Source organism: Dipodomys merriami, unplaced genomic scaffold (genome assembly GCF_024711535.1).
Source record: "Dipodomys merriami isolate MVZ:Mamm:240054 unplaced genomic scaffold, mDipMer1.0.p SCAF_1, whole genome shotgun sequence".
NCBI classification, from domain to species: Eukaryota; Metazoa; Chordata; class Mammalia; order Rodentia; family Heteromyidae; genus Dipodomys; species Dipodomys merriami.
In genome coordinates this window covers 79,163,090-79,188,804 of record NW_027202270.1, presented here as the reverse complement: position 1 = coordinate 79,188,804, position 25,715 = coordinate 79,163,090, and the positions used below count along the sequence as shown (strand labels likewise).

The window sequence follows — 25,715 nt, the reverse complement described above, 5'->3', positions numbered from 1 at the left end:
ATGGGGAGAACAGGAGAAACTATTCAATAACCTATCATGAGATTAAATAAGCTAATATTTATACAAAGCTATATGGCAGTAATTTATTAACTGAAGCAAAATCTCTTCATGTAGAGCAGGATGGTGAATTTCATGAAGGCTTCCTTTCTGTTCTACAGTAAACAATATTTCCAAAGATACTGTGAGCTTAAAAAGGTTATTATGATTGTTTTATTATTATTCTAAGTAATTGTGTTACCATTCAGATTCATATTATTTGAGCATATCACAGAAGTTCATAATAAGAGAACACCTGCTTCTAGGTAAATACTGTAGGAATTATTTAACTAATATGATTTAAAATGCCTTGCTAGTCTGAATTTAGCTTTCTGGATCCCTGAGAACCAGGACTACACAATGAGATATAACAGGTATATAAGGACTCCACGGCTATACCACACTGTGAGTGTGCACAGAGTCATAAGAACTTTTTGTTCCCACCTTTCAGAGTAGATATTTTCTCATACCATCACACTTCTATAACTGAGAAAGTATCAGGTAAAAGTTTCAAAGGAAGTAAGAAGGTTGAGGAAAGGAAAGAGGAAGATATGAGAGAAGGAAATGAGCTGATAAGGGAAAGGGCTGTGTGACTCAGCCACATGCAAAGACAGAGCAAGGAAACTATTCCAACCATCTTCCCAGTCTGGTACAAGCCAGGCCTCTGGCAGTCATTCTTCAGAGCTCTGAACAACTCCTTAGAGGAAGCAATTTTGATAATGCAGCAGGCTCTCTATTTTGCATTAGACGTCTGAGTCCAAGGGAATACGCTCTAAATGAAAGCTTGAAGTCTTTTTTTTTTTTTTTTGAGTTCTTGTTCAGTGGATGACAAAACTACTCCCTCACCGATATATTCTGGAAGTTATGGAATTTTCCTGGTGCCTACATTGCTGAAAACATAAACTAAATTTATCCAACTGGTAGAAAAATGACTTCTAAGTATTCTGATTTGGGGTTTCCAATTCTCATGTAGTCTGTTTTGCTTCAACTTTGTGAAACTGACAAATAGCTTTTTCAAAATACTTGGTTTGCACCAGTGTGCAAAAAATTTTGTTCAGTGTATGAAAAAGTCTTCAGCTGTCTGAGCCCCAGGTGCAGAAGAGAGGTATTTTCAAGGAGAGTAGTTTTGTACCAACCTGCAGGTGATCTGGTATTTGAGTAGAAATAGGACCATCTTCACCGAAATCTTGTCCCTATGGTCTAACACAGTATTTTCTCTCTGTGTCACGTGGTCCTCCAATTTATAGTCAAATCCTGTTTTATGAAACTCTAGCATTGATTAGGAGTCATTTTTTGCTTCTTAGTTCTCCTTCTACCCTCCACCTCTAGGATCAAATTCTACCTGAAGGTGGTTCTTTTCTGATCCCCTCACACTGAAATATTATGCAAGGGGCCCTTACCCTCTTTCTCAGGTTCTTCCCATCATGCCATGTGTAGGAGGAGCCACTGGAGTATTCGCTGCAGGTGCTTGAAAGAGACAGTTCACTGCTGCTGCAGCTGTTTCCGGTACACAGAGGGCCAGGGATGATGACACCCATGCCAGGGCATTTCAAGACAGGGGTTCCTGGTTTTGCATTCACTTGGTGTTCCTAAAAGAGAGACACAATCTGAACAAGATTGTAAAGAGAAAGATAGGAAAGAGAAAATACCAACTGAACTACATATTGAATGGTTAAAAAGTACAGACTAGATTTGGAGAGTCCATAGGTTCTAATCTTGGCTCAGCTTTTCACTGTGTGGCTACAGGAAAATTACTTTACCAGCTACATTTTCCTTCCAGAAATGAATAATAAAAATATTGCTTCCATTACAGGGTCATTGCAAGAGTACACAAAATTCTAGATGTGAAAGCTCAGACATCAGAGCACAGTGTCTGGCCTCTAGTAGGTATTCAATTATTACAAGCTACCGCCATTATTAGGCAAAAGTATGCTAATATTGGTTCCATATTTTATCAAACCACAATGGCAAGAGAATCAGACCAATATCAAAACACAAGTCAAGATCTGGAGATGTAGCTAAATGGTGGAGCATTGATTAGTTCATGGAGGTTCTAGTTTGATCTCCATAACACTGAAAGGAAACAAAAATATTGCTTACGTGGCATAAATGAAAGGCGGCAGAGTAGTATCCAAAGCTATAGTGTTCAAGATCATAAACATGAGATAGCCAGTTGAGGTCTGGCTATGTACAATTACCAAATATACAACCTTGAGCAATGAAAACATCAACTTCATGGTGTTCCAAAGCCAAAAGGTAGCCTTCTGGCTCTGATGGTATTATTCTAGTCCTTTCATCAAATGGACACATCCTATCTGTGCCACTTACAAGAAACCACATACAGCAAACATGAAACTAGGTTATCAGGAGGTCTCTACCTCATAAGATAATATGATTTGGGGTACCCAGTTGACAGTCCTGGGTCCCCTGAAGAAGTTTCTGGCTGTTAGAATTCTAGTGGGTCTGTATAAGAGTTGGGTGACAGATAAAGGGGTAAATATCCAAGTAAATCCTGACAGCCACATTATAGGCCTCTCATGTAACAGATGAAGCTCTACAAACTGGACAGGCTAAATTAATTTAGCATCTCAACCACTGAGAATAGAATCTCTCTATTACCGTCTAATTCCAGCCACCTATCTATATAAAGCTTTGTCTCAGAAACTCTTCAGTGAGGAGCCATCTGTCTTTGTGTCACTTACAGAGCAGCAAAGCCTCTTACTTACGCAATTTATTGACACTTTATGGGTGCCTATAGTCCCTGAGTACTTATTGCTGTTTTCCAAATGCAATTCCAACCGACTGTGACTAAACCAGCTTGGGGAAAGAAAGTAAGGACTGTATGAGAGTACTGATGGTAAGTATTAAACCCTGACATGATGTTTAATGTGCTTGCTAATCAATATCCATAATGCTTAATGATTTTAACTGCTGGCTATCACTGTTGTATTTTTACTACATAGCCATATCTTTAAGTAATCTAAAAAATGCCAAGAATTTTTTACTATGCTATTATTGCCCCTGCTAAAATTTGGCTCTACCAATGAAAAAAGAAACTTGTCTTAAAATCAAGCTTTTAGCATGTATTGATTGATGCGCTTGCATATTGCTAGGTGTCACTTAGTTAAAGAGAGTTCATATGGGTATCACAATAGATGCCTAGAGCTAGTGGGAGAGACTTGCATTTAAGACTCTGCTACTGCAAACATATTGGAAGGAACCCTGAACAAAGTTTCAGCAGAAGCACTGTTAGACTCCCCTCTGTCTGTGTGCTTTCTAATGTCTCCGTCCCCTATTCACTCCTTTTTTGTGATTTGAGTAGTCAGCTGGTATTTTTATTTAGAGTTGCCTCTGCTGTTCTTGGTGTGACTATTCTCCAGGGAGATATTTCATCCGAGTCGTGCCAGCTGACCCAGAGTTAAACATCCTCAATGCCATTCCACATTCTGCTTAGCTTCCAGACACAGTCCATATTCTACCTTCTCCTAGAGAACTGATGCTTATATGTGGTTCCCTTTGCTTCTCCATCTATCCCCTCCCATTCCGGCTGTCAAAACTGCTTTTACAGCTCACTTCTCATTCTTCTTAATGCATAAACTCTCTTGCCCATTCATCACCAATGTGTGTTCCTCTCGCAGAGGTTAGATTAAGATATCAGGAATCTAGAACATAGAAGTTGGGCTGAATGGAGAAGCAACTCCTGGCTTTCTCTTAGCCTCGACTTTGAGTGCTCACTTGTGAGGAAAGATATTTTCAAGGAAGTGTTGAAGGCATGCCAATGCCACATGAGAAATGTTAGGGCAGAGAGGTATCCTCTGAGTTATGTGTTGCACAATTTAAGGTGCACCTGGATTATCGAGTGACATCGCTAAAATCCAGATTTTGATTCAGTTGCTGCGCCATAAAATCTAAACTATGTATAAGAGTTCAAATGTACAAATGCTTTGATGCTAGTGGTCTGTGATCAGTGCTTTGAACAGCACACCTCTAGGAGAAGCTATCAGGCAAGGAAGAAAGGCCATCTCTCGTGTGGACTCCTTGATGTTTGAATTTAAAATGTTTCCCAGGATAGAATCTCTGACAGCATGGCTGTAAAGTGATCTCTCTCTCTCTCTCTCTCTCTCTCTCTCTCTCTCTCTCTCTCTCTCTCTCTCTCTCTCTCTCTCTCTCTTCTACTCCCTCTTTTCCTTTTGTCATTTGTTTTCCTGGATATTTGTTTTCCTGGATATTTGTTTTCCTTTTCAAAAATTATTTTTAAGTAGCTGTCTTGAACTCCAAGACCATTTAGAAGGTTTGAAACCTGGGTCTTTCACTCCATAGACCTTTGAGCTTGGGAAAAATTTCTTAGTCTATCTGTACCTCAGTTTCATTATTTGCAAATGGAGTTCATGAAAGCACGCACTACGAAAGATAATTGAATAGCTTCTGATAACACATATGTCATGCAGACATGTCTTAGCTCTTCAACTATACCCAAACTTCCTAGTCTCCTTTAAAGACTCTGTTTATAGTTCTTGCTAGCTTTGAATATAAATGGTGGAGTAACTATGTGGAAATGAATGCACCTCAAAGTGCACCTCTGTGCTTCCAGGGATTGCCAGTGGGAGCTTCTGGGGAGACATATAGTAGGTAACTTCCTCAGTTAACATTTTCACATGTGCCATGGGTTTCTGTGGCTGTGACATGGGCTGTTTATCAATACAGAAAAGAAAAATAATATTATTAACCTACGTCTAAATGGGAAATCTGAGACATCAAGGTTTTACCATCCTATCTAGAGTCGACCAGCCAATACAACATTCTGATGCCAGTCCTATAGTTATAATGCAATAATGCCAAGCAATGCTAAGTAATGACCCTGATAGTGTACAAAAGTCCTAGAGACATGCAGAACTCCACAAATCCCATTGAGCCCAGATGTCAACAGAAATAGATTACTGTTAGTACTAAATTGCTTCCTTGTTGAAAAGTTGGTATTGGCTTCCATTGCAGCACTATCATATATATTGATTTAATTGGCCAAACACATGTTGTTTATTTTATCAAAAATGTTATTTACATAGTTAAACATCCCCTACCATGAGAAATTCAATTTAAAAGTAATAATTTTAGTATACACACACACATATATATATATATGAAAGAGAGAGAGAGAGAGAGAGAGAGAGAGAGAGAGAGAGAGAGAGAGAGAGAGAGAGAGAGAGAGAGAGAGAGAGAGAGAGAGAGAGAGAGAGAGAGAGAGAGAACAAAGCCAGGAATTGAGTAAATCTTTCACATATAAAAGATTCCTGACATGTATGCCAGATTATAGGTTAGGCTAGATGCCATTAGGTTTTTATGGCTGTAAGTGGCAGCATTCCCCTGAAAGTTCATTCCAACTTGACTCAAGAATATTTACCTTTAATACAGAATAGTATTTTTCTTTATGTACTTATATGACTGTTGTGTTCTTTTCAAGTTACTCTATGTCCATAAGAGTTAAAAGTCATACTGGTTAAAGTTTTGTCAAATAAGCACAAAGATAACCTCAGCTAAAGGGGAAAAATGAAGAGCCCATGAATTTTTAAAAGTTCATACATAATATATCATAAAAGTAGTATGAATAATATGGGACATGGGCTTTAATAAAAAGCTCCTTGACCATTTCTCAGGGATGCTGAGATGTAATCAATACCTAAAAAGGTATCCTGGGGGCAAAGCCAAGATTTATGACATTTTTGCCTAGAGTGACACTTTCTGCTTACTATATCAACTGGAGGACATGTTATTGAATTTCAGAGAACACAAGAAAGAAAGGAATTTCTCTCTGCCTGACAATACTTCAAGGATGCACTTTATGGTTCACTTGTGACATCATATTTGATGGGAAGAAAACAGCCTAAACAAGTGCTCCAAAGACAACAGGGAAACTCACGTGCAGCTCAGCATCAGTTTCAGACTGGGTCAGACTTTGGCTTCTTTCCACCTCTGAAAGCAAATCTCCAGATGAAAGATCTAAGATTCGCGAGTGAAGTTTCTAGTGAAAATCAAGCAGAAATATCAAATAGAGATACTTCGTTTCAAGTATCTGGCTTTGGCTAAACCTCTTAAGAGTTTACATTTCCAGATCACAAAACACATAATACAAATAATACACACACATATATGTATATAGATACATATGTATATATGTATATACAAATATATGTAAACATACATATAAATGTGTGTATATGTACAAAATTACATTCTATAAACAATAATCACATATTTGTAGACTGTCAATTTTCTTGAGAAAGTAAGTAGTAGGAAAAAATAAGTAGTAGTTGGGAGAGAAGTGACAAGGAAAGCACTAATACCCCAATATACTTATGGATTAGTGCAAAAATAAATTTTGTATATTCTCATTAAAAAATCTGTCACCAAGTTAACCTCATGATATTGAGCAGTGGTTAAAAATCTGAGCAAATAATTATAAAAGTGACCTTATTTCTATACAGTTCGGATCTAGTGAAATTATCCCTTGGACACATTTTAACACAAAGTCATTAGCATCATCTGTTAGGAACAATTAATGTGAATAGAAAATAATTACATAAGGGATCTGGGGGCTTGGAAGATTTTATGCATTAATATTTATTCGATTATATACTGAATTCTTTATTTCAGTTTTGCTTGGGAGGCCTGCTAAGACTGGGCCATTTCACTATATTAATCTTTATTCTAATTACAAAGACTTTTCTGTAGACTTAAAATTTGATTTGTTTAATTGCAAATACAATAAAAACCTGTGATTTATGACTAGTGCTTGTGACATTAAAAAATGTCTCTTGTACTATACTTTGTCTTGGTTACAACTTCTATGACTTGAGACATTAGGAAATCTAATCAAGTAAGTAAATAGTGTGAATAAGAAAGCCTTTACAATCTCTGAAAAGTTTTCCTACATTTTTTTCCATATTGGAAAGAAACTTCTGTCTAATGATGTGGATCCTAGAAATATTTTAGTCTTTGCCATCAAGAGATATTGAATCACCTTAGAATGCAAGGGTGACCACACTTGCCATATTGTCCCAGTAGGTCAACCACCCTTGTAATTTCCAATAAAGTGAATCACAGTCTTTCTTTTCCCCAATTGGATCCCTTTAGGTTTATGAGCCCCACACAGTTGGTTAGTTGGTCCCTCAACAAACATGTCTTTAGTACCTACTGAAGGGGGCAGGCTGTGATTTTTGATAGTGACAGTCTCACTCTCTCTTCTATAAGACTGTTGCTCCTCATCCTTCTCATTTGACATTTTTATTTTCTGGTTTAGGTAGATTATTTCCCTTTATTATTGGAGCTTCATATCCTCATTTGTCTCATACCTGTACCCTTTCTTCTCTCAGTCCATGTGTTTGTGGAGGTATTATCATGAGACAGAATAAATCCAAAGTCAGCTGCCTACTAGTTTAAATTCTAATTTCTTCAAGATAGCTATGATCTCAGTAGATAACTAGAACAGAACATTTTTATTCTGGACAATTTTTTTTATAATCCCTACCTCAAGATCTCTCTGGAATTTGAGTCTCCTGGGGAAAAACATAGAGCTTTTCTCATTGCTTAATTTTCAAGACCTCTCATAGTCTTTTATACTTAGTAGTACCCTGTTAATGTTTGGTGCAGACTATAAAGAAAAGTCTTTCGATCGCCCCCATCTATAGGTTTTAAAGGTTGAGAGAGTGCCAAAAGAATTATAATTTTAAGACCTAAGAATACATTTATCAATATGCAAACAGTAGAAGTAGTTATGGGAAATGACATTCAACAAAAGAAATGATGGTTTTGAGTGGTATATCATGTGATTTGGGAGAAGAGTCCTTTATAGATTAGATATCTGACTTTTTATTCAGTTCATGATTGTACTTCACCATTTCTTCTCAGATATGATGTCACTCTAGTGCTTACTGCATGAATATGTGTATGCAAAATCCTACCTTTCTAAATGGTGTTCTATTTCACCAGTTTTTACCCAGTTACTCAGTTCTCTCCCTTGAAATAGGTAAAGTCTATGTAGAAGACAGCAAGATCTTGGACAATGGGGTCAGGAAACCTGAGTTTCAGTCCTGTTTAAGGCACAGGTTTTACAAAATCCAATCACAGATAGGAAAAGGCATTGCCATCTGAAGAACAGGCAGTAAAGAAGATACAATGTTGATCCATATACCAAGATAATGCCATGATTTAGCTTAGTGGGAGGTAGATCCTTAGATGATAAAGTACAATCACTTGCTGTACTGTTTCCATATATGTGAAGCAAACAAAAAATGAGAGAAAAAGAAAATCTATTAAGGCTCTAGGAAAGAAAAGGGTAGGTAAATATCTTTTTACAAAAATCTCCTTAGACAACCACAGAAGTTCTGAAGTCTACAGATGTGTAAATTTGTCCAAAAGCTTTATAATTTCCAATTTATAAATGTATATGTGAAAATATGTTCTTATAAACAAGCATGTAAATGTATGCATATACCAGATAGCTTTTCAGACCCTTACTATGATGACATCTGTGCTTAATTCTGACTTCAGTGAGAAGTAAGTACAATTAGTATACATGGGAAATACAATTAAAGTTATTGTCAAAGAGACAGCAAAGCAAAATGCCACAATCCTTTCAGAGGAGTCTACTGGTGAAGTGGGACACACTTCCATACCTATGAACTATAGTTCACACTCACAGTTGAGTCCATCCGGATAAAATCTCTTACCTGAACTATTTTGAATTACAATTACTTAACCCAAAAATCCAGAAGAAACCTGGATACCAGCGTGTTTTGTTTTCAGTATGAGTGCAAGACCACTCAGAATAGGTTTGAAACTGACTTTTTATCATCTGCACCATGATTTCAGAAACTTGGCTGGTCTTGGAAATAGACTGTTGGCCTCACAAATCTCCAGACTAGAGAAGTGAGATCCTTATGTTTAAATGATTCTTTCAGGTGACAATCTCATTCTACCTTCCTTCCAGATTAGTTTCATTATCTCAAGAGTGCCCCTCTTAGCCAGGCATTGGTGGCTCACACCTGTAACTCTAGCTACTTAGGAGGCTAATATCTGAGGTTTATGGTTCAAAGCTAGCTCAAGCAGGAAAGTCCCTGAGATTCTTATCTCTAATAAACACCCAGGAAAGGCTAGAAGTGGCACTGGCTCAAGTTGTAGAGTTCTGGCCTTGAGCAAAAGAAGCTCAAGGATAGGGTGTAGGCCCTAAATTCAAGCCCAAGGACTGGTATAAAATTAAAAAAAATGAACCTTTTGTCCTTATCACTTTTACTTATCTTTCCTTATTTAACATACTCTCCCATGCTCCTGTCAATCTAACAAAACCCTGCTTATTATTTGTGACTGCACTAGAATTTTATCTGAAGGCTACTCATCTTCTGTAGCCAGTGTAGATTCACTGCCATGATGAATTATATTATCTCTTCATATTGGCCCTTTCTCTTAAGAGCAACATCATTGAATTGGGGCCATTCTTATAACAGTACTTGATATAGGTTCTACTTTCCTACAAATGAGTAGTTCCGCAAAAAGACAGGTTAACCACTACATTTCTGTTTGGCTCTGTGTCTGGGGAGGGCTGGATGCCATGGAATAGCCATCGTCTTTCTGGACAACTTGATAGATCTTAATTCCTATCTTCCTCTCCAGGTAGAGATGGTCATGTGACATGGACCATGGAATGGAAGCTGTCCTTCATATTCAGGCAAGGAACATCCTACATAGTTCTGCACATTCTTTTCCTTCAACTGCTTGATGTATTAGCCAATTCAGCATAGCAATCTTGTCAAAGCTGGATGCAACCCGATGAAACAAATTTGCATTCTTGAATCTCCAATTTCAAGAGAGCCCCTGTGGGATCCAAAATACTTCTTTTGGACTTTACATGAGGAACAAATGAACTTGTACATAGCTACTGAGTTTGAGGCTAATTCATGTGGGATTTATCTGTTACCATAGCAAACACTGACCTGTCTGATACTGCCCTATATGCTTCAAAATGCATTTTGAAGCATATAGAGTAGCCACTCAATGCATATGTGCAATTTATGTACAGATATTCGGACATAAATACATATTCATATAGGTGTATGTGTGCACTCATTTATGCATGAAAGCATTATGCGCATGTCACCAAGCTAAAAGATCTGGTTCCTGCACTGGAGGTTTCAGTTTCATGGAGATAGTGCTAAACACTACGGAGGAACAAGGATGAGAGATTGCTTGAAGATCTAAAGTATACCTCAATTTGTAGTCAGGGTGCAGCCTTCATACCAGTATAGAAAACCAAGTCAGCTGGTACCCAAGCCACCTACACATGGCGGAAGTATTATCTGGGGTGGGTGGGATTAACTAGTCCCCAGTCATCATTTGTAAATATCCTCTTCTACAATCTATACCAAGGACTGGTTATCCTTTATCTGGTCTGATGCAGCTGGAGTGGCTCCTTCAGAGTATCAGTGACTAATTGCACAGCTGGGTAGTTAATAGTGACAATGGAGAACGGAGACTTAGGTGGGCTCTGACTTTTTGAGCTGGAGTCCAGAGTTTTCCATTACTTTTCTTCCTTTATTCACTGTAGTGCTATTCCCTAGTGCTCAGTGAGGGATGCTGTATTTATTAGATTCTGCCTGTACATTTTGACTCAGTATGTGCTGGTATCTTCACATTAAGGCAGTGATTATGAAGGCCAGGAAGACATGGGGACTTTGTTAATTGTACAAGATGAGGCTAAAATGACAACACAGATCTTTATCTAAGAAGTTCAGAGAGTTTAGGAAATCCTGCTTAAACATACCAAATAACTGCTCAGCTGATGCGCAGTTTTTGTGTTTTCTATTATATTTCTTAAAGTGTGGAAAAGAATGTGTGAATTTTTCCATATCAGGTTTCAGAAGTTATTAGCTCAGCTTCGAAAGTCAAGAAGAAAGGACCAAAGAGATCATTGAACCATGACTCCTTTCTTGTTTTCTTGAGAGAATTAATCTAACGTCATAAGCATGCACAGAATCATTCTCTCCTTTATTAAAAGACAAATATCTGTACAGTTATGAGAATAAATACAGCCTAAGTCTGATTCATGGACTCCACCAACATGAGCACCTTATGTTTGACAACAGAGGAGGAATGAAAATTCATGGTTTTAATCAGATCTCTTTCAATACTTTGATTTACTTAATCTTGGTCCATACTTTAACTGTTTCATATTCATCAAAGTTACTTTCTGTCTTCTTGTGGAAAAAGTATCTCAGTTGGTGGGGTAGGCTTGATGACCACAGTTCTTTATTATTTCCTGTTTTATTTGGAAGGTAATTCTTGTTACTCCTGTATGATCTAGTGTTAATCACACTTCCCCTACCTTTATCCTGAGTTCTGTCCTCAGTGCTATTCCCTCTAAAGTATTTTTCTGGTCACAGAAGTTTAGTGTAGGAAATTTAGAGAGTTGTTGGAGGAATTTTTACTAGGGTGCCAACTCACAAGTGTTTTACTATTTACAACACAGCCCACAGGAGTGGGTCAGTAATTGTTTCTGGTCCCTCACTTCTGTACACTGTCTTGTTTTGCTGAGCTCTGCTGCTCTCTTCCCTCTGACCAGGCCTTGTTTAGAAATCACATCTGTGGTCTAGATCCAGGGATGATTTCTGAGATGAAACACTTATTGGGTTTTCTATCTATCTATAGTTTTGATTTAAATTAGTCTGTTTTTACTCCAGAGAACAATCCTTCCTCCCTTCCTTCCTTCCTTCCTTCTTCCTTCCTTCCTTCCTTCCTTCCTTCCTTCCTTCCTTCCTTCCTTCCTTCCTTCCTTTCTTTGGTCAGTCATGGGGCCTGAACTCTGGGCCTGGGCACTGTCCCTCAGCTCTTCAGCTCAAGGCTAGCACTCTACCTCTTGAGCCATAGCACCATTTCTGGCTTTTTTTCTGCTTATGTGGTGCTAAGGAATCGAACTCAGGGCCTCATGCATGCAAGGCAAGCACTTTACTACTGAGCCACCTTCCCAGCCCCAGAGAACAATTCTAAGTTACAGCTTCCAGAAGATTCTCAGGGCCCCTGCTCTTCTTTCAACTTAGTACTTGGTTGACTCCTAGCCAGCCCAGTGGGTTATGCCCTTTAATCCAACTGCAAGAGAGGTTACTAACTTCTTTTGATTTCCTATATTCTATTACAGGAGTAGGAAGCAGCTGTGGTAGATGCAGTATATGATTAAGAGAAGTGTTTAAAATATGGTTCCGAATCAGACATAAGGTAGAAAAGCTTTGTTCCTTCTGTTAAGTAATAAGGCAATTTTCATGGGTATGCATAAGAATGGCTAAAAGTAAGTTCAAGGAAATTACCTAAAATAGCTCAGTCTGATGAACATAATTCTCTATGGAACATTTACTAACCAAACAATCTTCCCTCCTCCAAAACCTTCTAAAATTTTATCTTACATATTACATTTATAGAAATGTGACTTTTTATCAACCCTTCCAAACCCTATTACGAACAACTGGGACAGATCCCTGGGTTTGCATTTCACAGGTTTCATTCTAACCCATTAAGTATTTATTGTAAAACTGAATATTACATGACTGCATATTACATAACTAAGTATTATATGGCCATTTCATAAATTCACAAAAAATTTGAGCCTAGGACAAACTCCTTTTTGGATAGAAGATGTTGTTTAATTAATCATGTCATTGTTTCCATTTTGGGATCCAAAGATAAAACAAAATATCTGCATCGAGCCATTTTGCTGATGGTAGGCAAAGAGTATGCCTTTTGAATGCTCTTCCAGAAGAAGCTGGAAAATAAGTCCATCGTAGTTTTTTTTTATCACTTCAGGGTCTGAAAGTTTTGTAACTACATTTCCATCCATAGCATTCCTTGCCACAATTGTTTTCTCTGAAAACTTTTTAACTTGCTTTGGGAATCAACCTTTAGGTGCATTCTGTCTTACTTGGTATGGTACCTTACAAAAATGGCACGACTCTGAATGCTATTGTCTATGTTTCTGGGATCCAAGGTTAAAAGATGCTTTTTAAAACAATTGTTTCACAGCTATATTCAAAACACTCTTCAAGGGTCTTGGCCACCATGACAACGGACGGTTGCCTAAGGGAGTAGCACTTGGTTTGGTGACTAGGAAGTTTATCTGGGTCTCTGCAGCAGATTGATGGCCACAGCATCTCATACCCATTCTATCTGCCACAATTCCATTAGCAGTGCCCTGAAGACACTCAGGGTGAGGAGCAGTAGGAAGGATAGATGAAGATAAAGGCAGGACACTTTCCCTCGGGAGGCCCCACTAGAATGAACAGGATGGGGAAGCTCTTATGAATTATCTACTGTGTACAGAATCCTGATTACAAACTATGAGAGACTTCCAAAAACTCATTAGTAGAGCTTATGAGATCATTGAGGAGCCCAATCACACACAGGAAGGAAAGACTCTGAGAGTTCTTCAGGTAGAAAATGCTTTAGAAGAGATCTTGGAAGAGTAATATAGAGGTGTTTCCTTTTGCTTTCATGAAAAAGAAGAAATTAGAAGAAAAACAACTTCAAATGTGGCAGAGGTTGAATCACTATATTGAAAAATCAGTGAAATATTAGCAGATAATATTTTGTGTAATAACTGTTAGAGGAAGAGAGACTCTGGTTTCTATAAGAAGTCCCTTAACAGGAAAATAACTGAAGAGGGAGAAATCAGACACAGGTTTAGGGCTTTCTCAGCTGGTCAATCAGACCTGTGGGCAGAACGCTCACCTTAGAGTGACTCAGGCTTGTTTGCCAGTCCTGAGACTTCCAAAGATCCCTTTTGTCTATTTCTATGAATTCAACCCAGGGGAGGAAGTGATTCAGCACAGCCTGAGCCTATTCTGGGATCTAAGAGATACAGAAGTGCCTGAAATTTCCATTTTTATCACTAATTACTTTAACAGGTTCTTTAATAAATGCTTTCCCATTGCCCCTGCTGTTTTGTAAAATTATCTACACTGCTTTTTTACATTTTTAATCAACTTCTAGTTTTGAAATGCCATGACTTTCTGAAGCTTTTTGCTTTTCACATTCAAGGGAGCAAATTTTCCATTTGATTTCATTGAAGTAAAGAGATTAGAAGGAATAAAAACACAGTTGACTCTTTTTTTGTCCCTAGCCCTACTGGAAACTGTACTGAGAGTCACTGGAGTTTAATGTACCATTTATTAGGGAGAAATGGGAAGAAATGAATTATTTCTTGCTCTGTGGGGAAAAAGAGATTGTGTGATGCTCCTTTTCCTGAGTTTATCTCATGAATCTTCACATTACTGCATGGAAGAAAGCTGCTATATTAAATTTTAGGGAGGAAGTACTCAAGATGATAGTAGCAGCTGAGGAAGGTATCCCAAGTTACAAAACTATGCATGCTCCAGGGAGCAGTGTAACTGCCCATGTGCTCCGTGTGCCACATGTGCTCCCTTCTAGGCCCACCTTTCCCACAACATTCTGTTTGCTTTTACCACAAGGAAATGAATTGATACTTTACTTGGCTTTTGTTGGGGGGAGGGCAGTCTTGGGGCTAGGCCTGGGCACTGTCCCTGTGCTTTTTGTTCAAGGCTAGTGCTCTACAATGGATTTTTAGTGGTATTGTAAGAGTCTTACAGACTTTCTTGCCTAGGCTGGCTTTGAACCACTATCCTCTGATCTCAGCCTCCTGAAGTAGCTAGGATTGCAAGTGTAAGCCATTGGTCCCCGAATTTCATTAGCTTTTACAAATCAAGTTCTACTGTGGATGCTTGCTTTCCCTAAGTACTAAAACTACAATTCAAGGCCATTCCCATCAGATGAACTATGTAGTCATGGTGATTCACCTGCATAGGCTCTTCTTCAGGGGCAGATAATTGGGAAAGAAAGAATAATAATAACCTCAACAATAATAGTTATGTACTTTTTTGAGCTCTTTTTAGCACTGTTTGTGTTTCATCAAGATCCATAATAAAGACTGGTATGATCATCCTTATGTTACAGATGAAGAAACTGAGATGGAGAATTAATCACTTAAGGTTACATAAATATTATTTGACCCCACAAACAGTCTGACTGCAGATTTCCTGCTTTTAATTCTACCCAATTAAATTTGGCTAATGATGGTCTGTCATAGACAATTTACTAAAACAACAATATAAATGTATTAGACAAAGAAATGGACTGGATAGAATATAAAATTAAAAAAAACCACCTTCCATTACAATATCTCTTTGCTTGCTAGACTCACACATTTATTAAAAATGTGTCCCTTGTTAGTATTTTATTATCCTTAGTGTTGCCGTTATGATTATTGCACATCATTGTTTTATTCTTTGATGTCTGCAGTCTTTCTAAGGAAGATTTTGATTAAAATCTTGACTAAACTGAAACTAAGCTGAATAAGAGCAAACACTTAACTTACTATGTGTCAGGTACTGTGCTAAGTACATAGGTTTATGCTTATTCAGACTTTAAAGTCCAATTATGAGTAAAAATTACCAGCATCTCCATTTCTTTGGTGAGAAAAATTTTAAAAAACAAGGGAGGTAAGAGGTAACTATTTTCTGGGTCAGGATTAGAGATGAATACAGATTTAGGACTGTCCTTGTAGCACTTCAATCTCTGTCACTATGTTGTCTTAACCATGTTTAACATGGAGGAAAATACAAGCCTGTCATCTGGTGTTCATAGAAGAGCAAGCTAGCCAGACTCCCTTGACTCAAAATGACCCAAGAGGCCATACAGGGGGCTTCTTTATGGCTTTTTCTTTAGGAAAGTATAGCTAACTATCAGCCCACTTGGGATTTAGAATAAAAAAGATTGCTTAGGTGAGGGGGCTCCCCAAGTCCATTCAGTTACAATAACAATTACCATAAAAGATGCAGTTTATAAACAGCCAACATTTAGTTCTGGAGGCAGAGTAGCCTGAGATCAATGTGGCCACAGATGCAGTGTTTGGTGAGGACCTACTTTCCTACTAACAGGATACCACTTCCCGATGCCCTCAAAAGTAGAAGGAATAATTTCAGTCCTCTGGGAACTCTTTTATAAAGACACTAACCTATATGTGAGGGCTCTATTATGATCCAATCACTATGTGATACCATCATATTAGGGCCAGGATTTCAATACATATTTTGATTCAGATGATATGAATCAGATCATAGCAGAGACCCAAAGAAGAAATAAAGATTTGAGTGGACAGAGCCTATGAAAAGGTCCAGAGATGAGAAGAAAGTAACATTTTTCTGCAGAACAAACTCAGCAAGACCACAAAGGTGAATTCAAGAAAAATGAGGAGATAGATTGCTACCATCATACAAGAATATGATGCCAGGCCACTGAGTGAGCAAGTCTAGTGAAGAGCCAGCACTGAATCTATACCACTCTTGCTAAATATTATGCTTTCTCTACCATTCCTTTGTCCAATTGTTTCCTACTGATGAGGGTGACTATAGACCTCCCTTACCAGAAGTAAAGGTCTAAAAGGGTAGTTAATAGAGGGTTCCAACTTCCAAGAACTGTAACTACTGATCCTGAAGACATGCGGGGGGATCACATCTTTAATGCCAAAGTCCCATGTGTTATTCAGATGGTCAGCAAGAAACCAGATCCCAAGGCAGGGGCAGAAGTTGGTCTAAGTGCATTAAAAGAGAGAAGATAAAGATATTTTCCAAAAAAAGTATCTTTTAGGAAAAACCTAAGAGACTTTGAATATCTTCCATTATAAAGAAATGATCAGTGTTTGAGTAGAGATATAGGTTTGCTCTGATTTGAACAATAAACAATGTTTATCTGTATCAAAACATCATATGAAACCCTAGAAATGCTGCCAAATTTAATGCGTCCATTAGAAATATGCAGGTGTTTGTGAAATGGCAATTCCTTTGTACAGCTACTTAAAAATAATTTTTGAAAAGGAAAACAAATATCCAGGAAAATAAATGACAAAAGGAAAAGAGGGAGTAGAAGAAAGACAGAGAGAGAGAAAGAGAGAGAGAGAAAGAGAGAGAGAGAGAGAGAGAGAGAGAGAGAGAGAGAGAGAGAGAGAGAGAGAGAGAGAGAGGGAGGGAGAGAGAGAGAGAGAAAGAGAGAGAATTCATACCTAGGCCATGTTCTATTCTTATTACAAAGAAAATATATTAAACTAAAATGATTATCACTTAAAATTAGAAAATAGCTATCTCTAAGGAAGGGTAGAAATGCTTTTCTAGTGTTCCAGAGAGCTGGAAAAATATTATGTAGAATTATTTATAAGATGGGCTACTCCTTACATTATTAAAGGAAATATTAGAAGAGATGAAATTCTGTTCGCTGATTACATAGCCACTGGGACCTCCACAGGCACCTTACTGCAGGGGATAGGAGAAGAAGAGCAGGTCTGATGAAAATGACTTTTGTCACGTGCACTCATTTGCATGTCCTGGTTTCTTTAGGATAAGTTGTTGGGGTCTCATACAATAGCTGTGCAAGTGCCTGGTATCAATGTACTTTCTATTTGAATGTTCAGTGAAAGCCCACTGTCTCCTTTACCTTGGTAATGAGCACTGTATTGTACATTGTCATGGTTCCAGTCTTAATCTTTGGGTTTGTTTTATTGAATTTGTTCTAAAAATCTACATCACTGCCTCACCATAGTTTTGTTTCCAAAGTTTTTTGTTTTGAATCCACGGTTCCTTTGCATGATGGTAAGTAATGCCTCATGGTATTATAAACAAGTAGCTGAAAATTGTTATTTATGTGGCTTCCTAATAGCAATTTGAAATATAGGGGCTAAAATTACTAGCTTACAATATTGTTCTACATTAACAGTGGGAAGGGTAATATGTAAAGCAGACATTAAAGGATTAGTTGTAAAATACATTTCCTTGGGCTAAATCATTTCTTGGCAAATGGCAGTTTGCAGCTATTATATGGGATTCGTCAAGTCAAGTGGACTGATTTGTATTTTTCTACTATTTGCTAAATGCATTCTGTACTTAAACTTCAATTTTGTAATTTTTTCAGGTATGTTAGGGAAAAACATTAAAAACAGAATCTGAGATAGAAATGACACCCACCTTTCAAATGAAAACTGCTCTGGTTTCCCTAAAAAGTAAAAGGATGTTCTCTGACGGGGATCTGCATGAGAGACTCAGGAGTTACAGCTGCCCCTGAGAACTCTAGGCAAATCCTCCACAAGAAATAAAACAAGGCTCTGCTGTTTTAGCTGCAGAATCTACAAACATATAACAATTTGTTCTCATTGAGCATGACTTTAGTCAACACTGAATCAGGGAACAAGGCAAGGAAAAAGAAGTTGAAAGGGAAATTCCTAGTCTTCTAAGGTAGAATTATGATTCATTAAGCAGATATTTGATGCATAAACATAAATAACATAATTTCTCTGTTTTCTTCTGGGACAGTTGCCAGTTACCATCATCCTAAAATTATTCCAGCTTTACAAATCCCTAAAGATTTCTTAATTTTCCTAAACTGCTTGATGGAAATGGTCCTCAAAGATGTACAATAATCTTTATCTGAGCTTTCCTTTTATTTTGTATCATGCCCAGTATTTCTAACCTTAGAAAATACCAGAAGTGAATTCTTAGTTTTCAAATAAGAATTGGTTCTTTTTTTGGGGATGAGGGGTCCGGTCATGGGGCCTGAACTCTAGGCCTGGGTGCTGTCCCTTAGCTCATCAGCTCAAGGCTAGCGCTCTACCATTTGAGCCACAGCGTCACTTCCAGCTTTTTTCTTTTTTTTGCTTATGTGGTGCTGAGGAATCGAACCCAGGGCCTCATGCATGCAAGGCAAGTGCTCTACCACTGAGCCACCTTCCCAGCCCCAAGAATTGGTACTTGATCTATAAACAGCCATTACAAAGAAATAAGCACTATAGAGGCTATCGAGAAAAGAAACTGCTCTTAGACTTACTTGAACTATGAGAATGTCAAATTCTCAAAAAAAACAATTATGATTATAAAATTAATTGTGATTATAAAATTTTGCATTCAACACTTGAGAGTGGTCAGCTGATTTGAAAAGCAACACTTTTTTTTCATGCTGTGGGAAGAACACTATACATGGTTTTGCTCAGATGCTCCACGTGAATAATCCCAAGATTCTCAAATATATATATATATATATATATATATATATATATATATATATATATATAAATCTTCACTGGATTTTCAGCTCTTTGAAACTGAATGATAAATTTCTTTTCATAAACCCATTTTTACATATCAGGACCTAATGAAATAAGATGCCCTCTTACTTGAGTGCATAACAATTTAGTGATTCTGGAAAATGTGAATCACTTATTCAAAAAGACAATGATGAAGTGTCAGAAGACATCACTCAGTACATTGTCTCACCAAGGTGTTCACTGAAGCAAAATCTAGATCCACAGGCAAGTTTATTTCACGACTAAAACACCTCTGTTAACTGAAATCCAGTAGCTACAAAATCAGCTTTTAAATATTCAGAGGAAGTCTTGGACTTAGCTAAGTGACCATTTGCTATATCCATAACCGTGGAGGGGAGGGAGACACATGGCCCCAGGTATCATAATTTTGAGTTTAAATCCTGGCTTTGTGTAATTAGGACAAGTCACTTTATCTCTTGAGTCTTTGTTTCCTCTGGGGATAATAACAACAATACCAACTCACAGGAGCTTATTGAAGACATGAAGCTGGAGAAGGAACTCTGGAATTCATAAGGTTGAGATGAGGATTCAATTAGTTACAGTGCTTGGGGCATATTGGATGCTTGAAAAATGTTAGCTATTTTCAAGACAGGGGACATAATTTGTGGGACTCAGTGCAGGGAGCCCTTTGTAAAGAAGATATTAAGAATTTCATGACAGTAACAGCAAAGCATTAAATCACGGACTGGACCTTCCTAGGTTCCTGTGGGGCACTACAGGCTATGCCTCCATGAATCTAGACTTGGCTATTAACCTATCTGGTTTTTATTACTTCCAGAGTGCTATCTCATAATCAACAAAGGATATAGTTACACTCCCTCTGCTAAGTTTACAGTCTACGTATAGACTTCTGAGTTTTAACATAATTTTCAGTAACAGAGTAGCCTGCTTTGTTAGTATTTTTACCCATTTACACTCAACTAGTGACAGAACCAAATATATGGCTGCTATCATATGGCCCACAGCAGGACCTAAAACAGTTTCCCAACAGAAGAATCATCTCTGTGGAGGAATTCTCCTGTTGATGACAAGGTCCAAAAAGGGGTCTGCAATAGGGTGCCCAGCTAAGGTAGAACAAATACCAACAGCAAGGGAAAGGGGAGGGAGTATTCCAGAGGAGGGCATGTTGGCCAGTACTAAATCTCAGATGCTTCACAGTCAGAACATCAGGAGTGACTGGCTCTTTGTACCTGTCTGTTTTAGTGGATTTCCTACACTGGCCCTACAACAGGGCTGGATGATGAGACTTCCTAGACAGGAAGTATGGGAAGAATCCTATACTGGTCTAAACATTGGCTTCTCTCCCAAGATAGTGCCAGAGAAAGTGAACAGAGCCTGTGTCTGTTGGTAGTCACACCCATCTGATTTTACTTCCCTGCTCTTTAGCAGCTCCTCAAGCTGTAATACCTCTCAGTTTTCCAGATCCTGAAGCTGGCTTGGTGTTACTTGTTTAGTTGCTACCTGTGATTCCTAACATGGCAAAGTTAGAATCAGTTAAACCCTGGGCACAGATAATCAGTGAACATATAAAATGGTAAGTGAAGACTTAAGGATTCTACCCCATCTAGCCTTTCCTGACACATCTCTGAGAACTGAAGTGTCCTTTTGCCACAGCTCTATGAAGACAAGGCCTCTCAAAGACACAAATAAATAAAAGCATTAACTTTCTCCTGGCCCTCTCCTTGATCTGCACTAACCATAATTACGATGTATAATTACGGAAAGATATACTGCCATCGCCTAATATTGGTAATACCTATGGTTTGATATGAAAGTCCTTTGATTATTCTCTTACTCATTTTACCCAAGATAAACTGTTTCATGTGGCACCAATGTGTTCTGGAGCCTTTTGTTGATCAATGGAGTGATAGAAAGAGTTTTATATTCCTTTTCACATTTAGTTCTTGAATCTGTCACTAGACTTCAGAATCATCTGAAGGAATTAGGCAGTTCTCCATACGATCTCATTATTGACATTTATGTTGATCGATGTTGGCTCTTACAGAATTGGAATCTGCAGATCAATTCCCTTATTAGATTCTTTCTCACTGCTGCCATAATCATTTTATCACACTGGCTGCTGCTATCAAAAGCTGCTTTATCACTATGTAATGGGACAAGGGAAATCAGGTCCTGTAGTATGTTACAAGAAATAAAAAGTTTCCTGCTTTTAAATCTCATTTTTTCTCAGGATTTAAGAAATTCTCATTTTTTTCTCAGGATTTAAGAAATTCTCTGGTAATTACACTGTATAGAGGTTAATTTGAACTTATTCTCCCTTAAAACTGTTCCACGGGAGAAACAATATTGAATCCTAAAGAAAATGTTCATAATATTCCTTGAAATCATTTTGCCTTTTTTTCCCCCTAGAGAGCTTCAGATGTCAGATTATAAAATAATTACTACCCATGTGGTGACCTTGGCCAGCACAGAGCTGACGTAATGTTAGTGTCTTTGGTAGAGTCCCAACTAGCTCTGCATAAACGAGGAAAAACAAACCCTCCAACTCTGCTGTTAGCCCACCAGAATGGGTAATGGGTCTACAAAGAGTACAGTGTGGTGTCTCTATAGGAGCCACCCCTTCCCCTGTGAGCCCAATTCAAGACACAAGGTCTACTAAGAAATGGGCAGGAATGACGTCAAATATGAACTATATTTACCCAAATAATTTGTAAGGGAAAATATTAAACTTTTTTCTGAGAGGGCTAAGACAAATAGCTGTTCTTTCATTTATATAGACTTGTAATTTCTAGGAAACAGATACTTGGGATGTGTTTTTGTTAAACATGAGATGGGTTTGGTATAGAATTTAGGGTGTCTTTAGTTTCCCTAAACTTGAAATAAAATGCAGCATACCTTCTAGTTATATATCAGACTTGATGGTATAAATTTGTGATTTTTGTCTCCAAAAGAAATCACACAATCACATTCTCCAACAGAATCATATCGTGAAACATTTTAATCTAAATACTTCTATGTATTGTCTATATACCACATTATTTAAAAGTTATATTGGATTTTCCTCTTTGAACTTACACTTTATTTATTTATTTTTTATTTTTATTTTTTTTTGGGTCCAGTAGTGGGGCCTGAACTCTGGGCCTGGGCGCTGTCCCTCAGCTCTTCAGCTCAAGGCTAGTGCTCTACCACTTGAGCCACAGCGCCACTTCCGGCTTTTTTTCTTTTTGCTTATGTGGTGCTGAGGAATTGAACCCAGGGCCTCATGCATGCAAGGCAAGCGCTCTACCACTGAGCCACCTTCCCAGCCCCTGAACTTACACTTTAGAAACCAGACACAATATACAGACTTCAATATACAGACAGCCCTCTATATGCATAGGATATACATTCACAGATTTAACCAACCATGGATGGAAAGAATTGGAAAAAAAAAAAACAACATTGCTTTTGTACTGAAAATGTAATGACTTTTTTCCCTTTTCATTATTCCCTGAATAAAAAAAATATTTATTTACATAGGGTTGGCATTATGTTAGATATTATAAGTAATCTAGACATGGTTTAAAGAGTAGAAGAGGATGTGTGTAGGTTATATGCAAATACAATGCCATTTTATAGAAAGGACTTGAGCATCTGTGTACTTTAGAATCTGCAGGGAGTCTTGGAACCAGTCCTCTGTGGGATATCTAGGGAAGACTGTAATTGCTTTCCTTCATAATCCTGTGCCTTTTATTTATGCATTTTAATGCATCTTTCTGAGAAAGGGAACATAGGCTTATTTGATCTTAAAAAATGGTCCATGATTAAGAACTGCTTATAAGCTCTCCGGACCCTGTCTCACATGGTGATGCTGACTTTGAAAGCATGTGGACTCAGTCAGCCCAAGTCAGGCCATTTACTTTCAGAAACTGTAGGCACCCACCCTGGTTAAGCAGGAAACTTAATGTGAATTTGAATCTCCACGGAAATAGATTAGCTTTCTTTGCATTGACAAGGTGAGCACTACAGCTATGAATGTTATGTATTGTTGCAATCTATAGCTTAATGACATTTTGGCCCTGTGGTAGGCTCACAGGGAAACTACCTTCAAACTGCAAAAGGCCATTAAAACATGTGCAGATGTCTGGAAAATTAATACCATTATCTGCCTCTCATCCTTTGCCTGTAGGAGGTAAAGAAGAGACAAGACTTGGGGAAGATATTAGAGATCAATACATAAAGCAACAAGCTGTCCTTCCAGCAAGAAACAGTGGTGACAAGCAAGAAATGTGGCTTTTGAAGAGACTTTCTTATTAGATTTTTTTCTTAAGTCATTCACTCATACTGTTAAAATTTTAAAGAAAGAATAAGAACATGATAGAATGTGCAATGAGGAGACATAGATTAGTTTCCGCTACCTTGCTTTAATTTAGACATTCAAGGCCCCCAACTCTCAAGAGCAGAGTCATTCACTCCTTCACACACAAAACCTGATTTCGTCAAGGTTAATATTGAGCAAGCGAAAGTCTCTGTTTGAAAGCATTTTGCATGTTGAAAGACAAGCTACGTTCTGTAAAATTGTTGGCACAGGGAGATAGTCTCAGAGGTAGTTCCAATCCTCTGTAAAGTTTCTAGAACATAGAATCTCTTCTTCATTCATTTTCTTTTCAACAGATTTTATTCTGTAACTATCTCAGATACCCAATTAAGATTCGAAATCAAGATATTTCTTCTTAAAAATGGGTGAATGGTGAAGTTTTATGTTCTTATGAAAGGGTCTTTTTGTCGGAGAAAGTTCTTCAATATAAAAGAGAGCAGTAAAAGAAAATGTTCCAAAGTTATTTTGTGATATTTTATAGATGGATACAGTAACCATCCTGTATATACCTTTATCTGATTTAGGGGAGGGAAGAGGAAAATCAAAATAGTAAGATAAAGGACAAAGGGTGACCCAATGTAACAACAATACCTCACAAGACACTATGTTGGAATTGAGCTTTACAATTTGAGGGGGAGGGGATTGGGAGAAAGAATAGTGGGAGAAAAACAAGGGAGGGGATAACAATGTTTGACAATAAATGTACTCATTACCTTAGTTATGTAACTGTAACCCCTCCGTACATCACTTGTGCAATAAGAAAAGAAAACAAGCAACAACAACAACAACAACAACAAAATTTTCTTTTAAATTCAAGAATAACCAAGACTATGTTAGTCAGAACTGTATGTAATTTTAGAAACACAGTCTCTTAAACACATGTTGATTTATTTATGTCATGCAATAAGAAGTCCAGAGAAGTGTGGTCACTCAAATTTCAGGTTTATTACTGAATCATAACTTTGTTTAACCTGATACAGCAAGGCAACATCATATGTCAGTAACTAAGTACAAAAAAGTAAACTAAGGTGCTAGGAAGGTGGCTCGGTGGTGCAGTGCTTGCTTTGCATGAACGAGGCCCTGGGTTTGATGCCTCAGCACCACATAAGCAGAAAAAGCCAGAAATGTTGCTGTGGCTCAAGTGGTAGAGCACTAGCCTTGAGCTGAAGAGCTGAGGGACAGCATCCAGGCCCAGAGTTCAGGCCCCACAACAGACAAAAAAAAGAAAAGAAAACAAAAATAAAGTCATGGGTTAGAAATCTCTGAATCATGTTTTGGTTTTGGAGGAGTGGCTGTGGATAATGCATTCTTTCAGATGAGATGTTTTCTTTTAAAGGTCTTGAATAGATGATGGTTATCAAAGGTTTCCATTTAGCAACAAGCTCAATAATAAATAGAAATAATAAATAGAAGGCATGATTTGCAGTGACTTAAGCATCTAAGGTCTTGTAATTCTTTCACAGTAAAATACACACAAGTAGGCAGTCCACTCTAGTTGAGTGGATATTTTTTTCTTCTTTCTGTTTTACCCTGCCATCTTTTTGTGAGGCTCGTGCCAAGATTGCTGCTTCACCTCCTGATATTGTCTCTACCTTCAAGTTAGAAGATGTAAGCATGAATGAGGAATAATTGTCATTGTTACTGTGTCTGTTTCTTTGGGAGAAGCAAAAAGCTTTTCCATAAATTCCAAATAGGGACTGGGAATGTGGCTTAGTGGTGGAGTGCTTGCCTAGCATGCATGAAGCCCTAGGTTTGATTCCTCAGTGCCACATAAACAGAAAAAGCTGGAAGTGGCACTGTGACTCATGGTAGAGTGCTAGCCTGATAACAGAGAGACTCAGGGATGGTGCCTAGGCCAGTGTTTCAAGCTACAATACTAGCAATTTTTTTCTAAATAGCATATTCGCATTTAGGTTTCATAGACTACCACAGGCTTTATGTGGACAGTCCTAGAAGAAAGGAAAACTAGGAAGGTAAGGTATTTGGATCTCTAGGCTCTGAAGTAAACAAAAGAAGAAAGGTATTGATTGCCCATTGCAGTCATGTGAATGCTGCCTGTGAAAGACTCGTTTTCTTTCTCCCTGGGAGCATGTCTTTTTGCACTTCCCTCTCACTATGGTTAGGGGTAGACATATGGCTAGTTCAGCACAATGAACTGGAATAGAA

At 37.9% G+C, this 25,715-nt stretch overlaps 1 protein-coding gene across 8 annotated transcripts in view; it reads right to left on the bottom strand.

Moving 5' to 3' along the window:
* Positions 1-25,715, bottom strand: part of Nckap5 (NCK associated protein 5) — a 959,972-nt gene that overhangs the window by 127,156 nt on the left and 807,101 nt on the right. For all 8 annotated transcript variants that reach the window (XM_070024260.1, XM_070024269.1, XM_070024275.1 and 5 more), the window contains 2 exons: positions 5,951-6,052; positions 1,437-1,625 (listed from right to left, as the gene is read on the bottom strand). In XM_070024260.1, the coding sequence (XP_069880361.1) occupies positions 1,437-1,625; positions 5,951-6,052 (291 nt within the window). The remainder of the gene's footprint in view (positions 1-1,436; positions 1,626-5,950; positions 6,053-25,715) is intronic.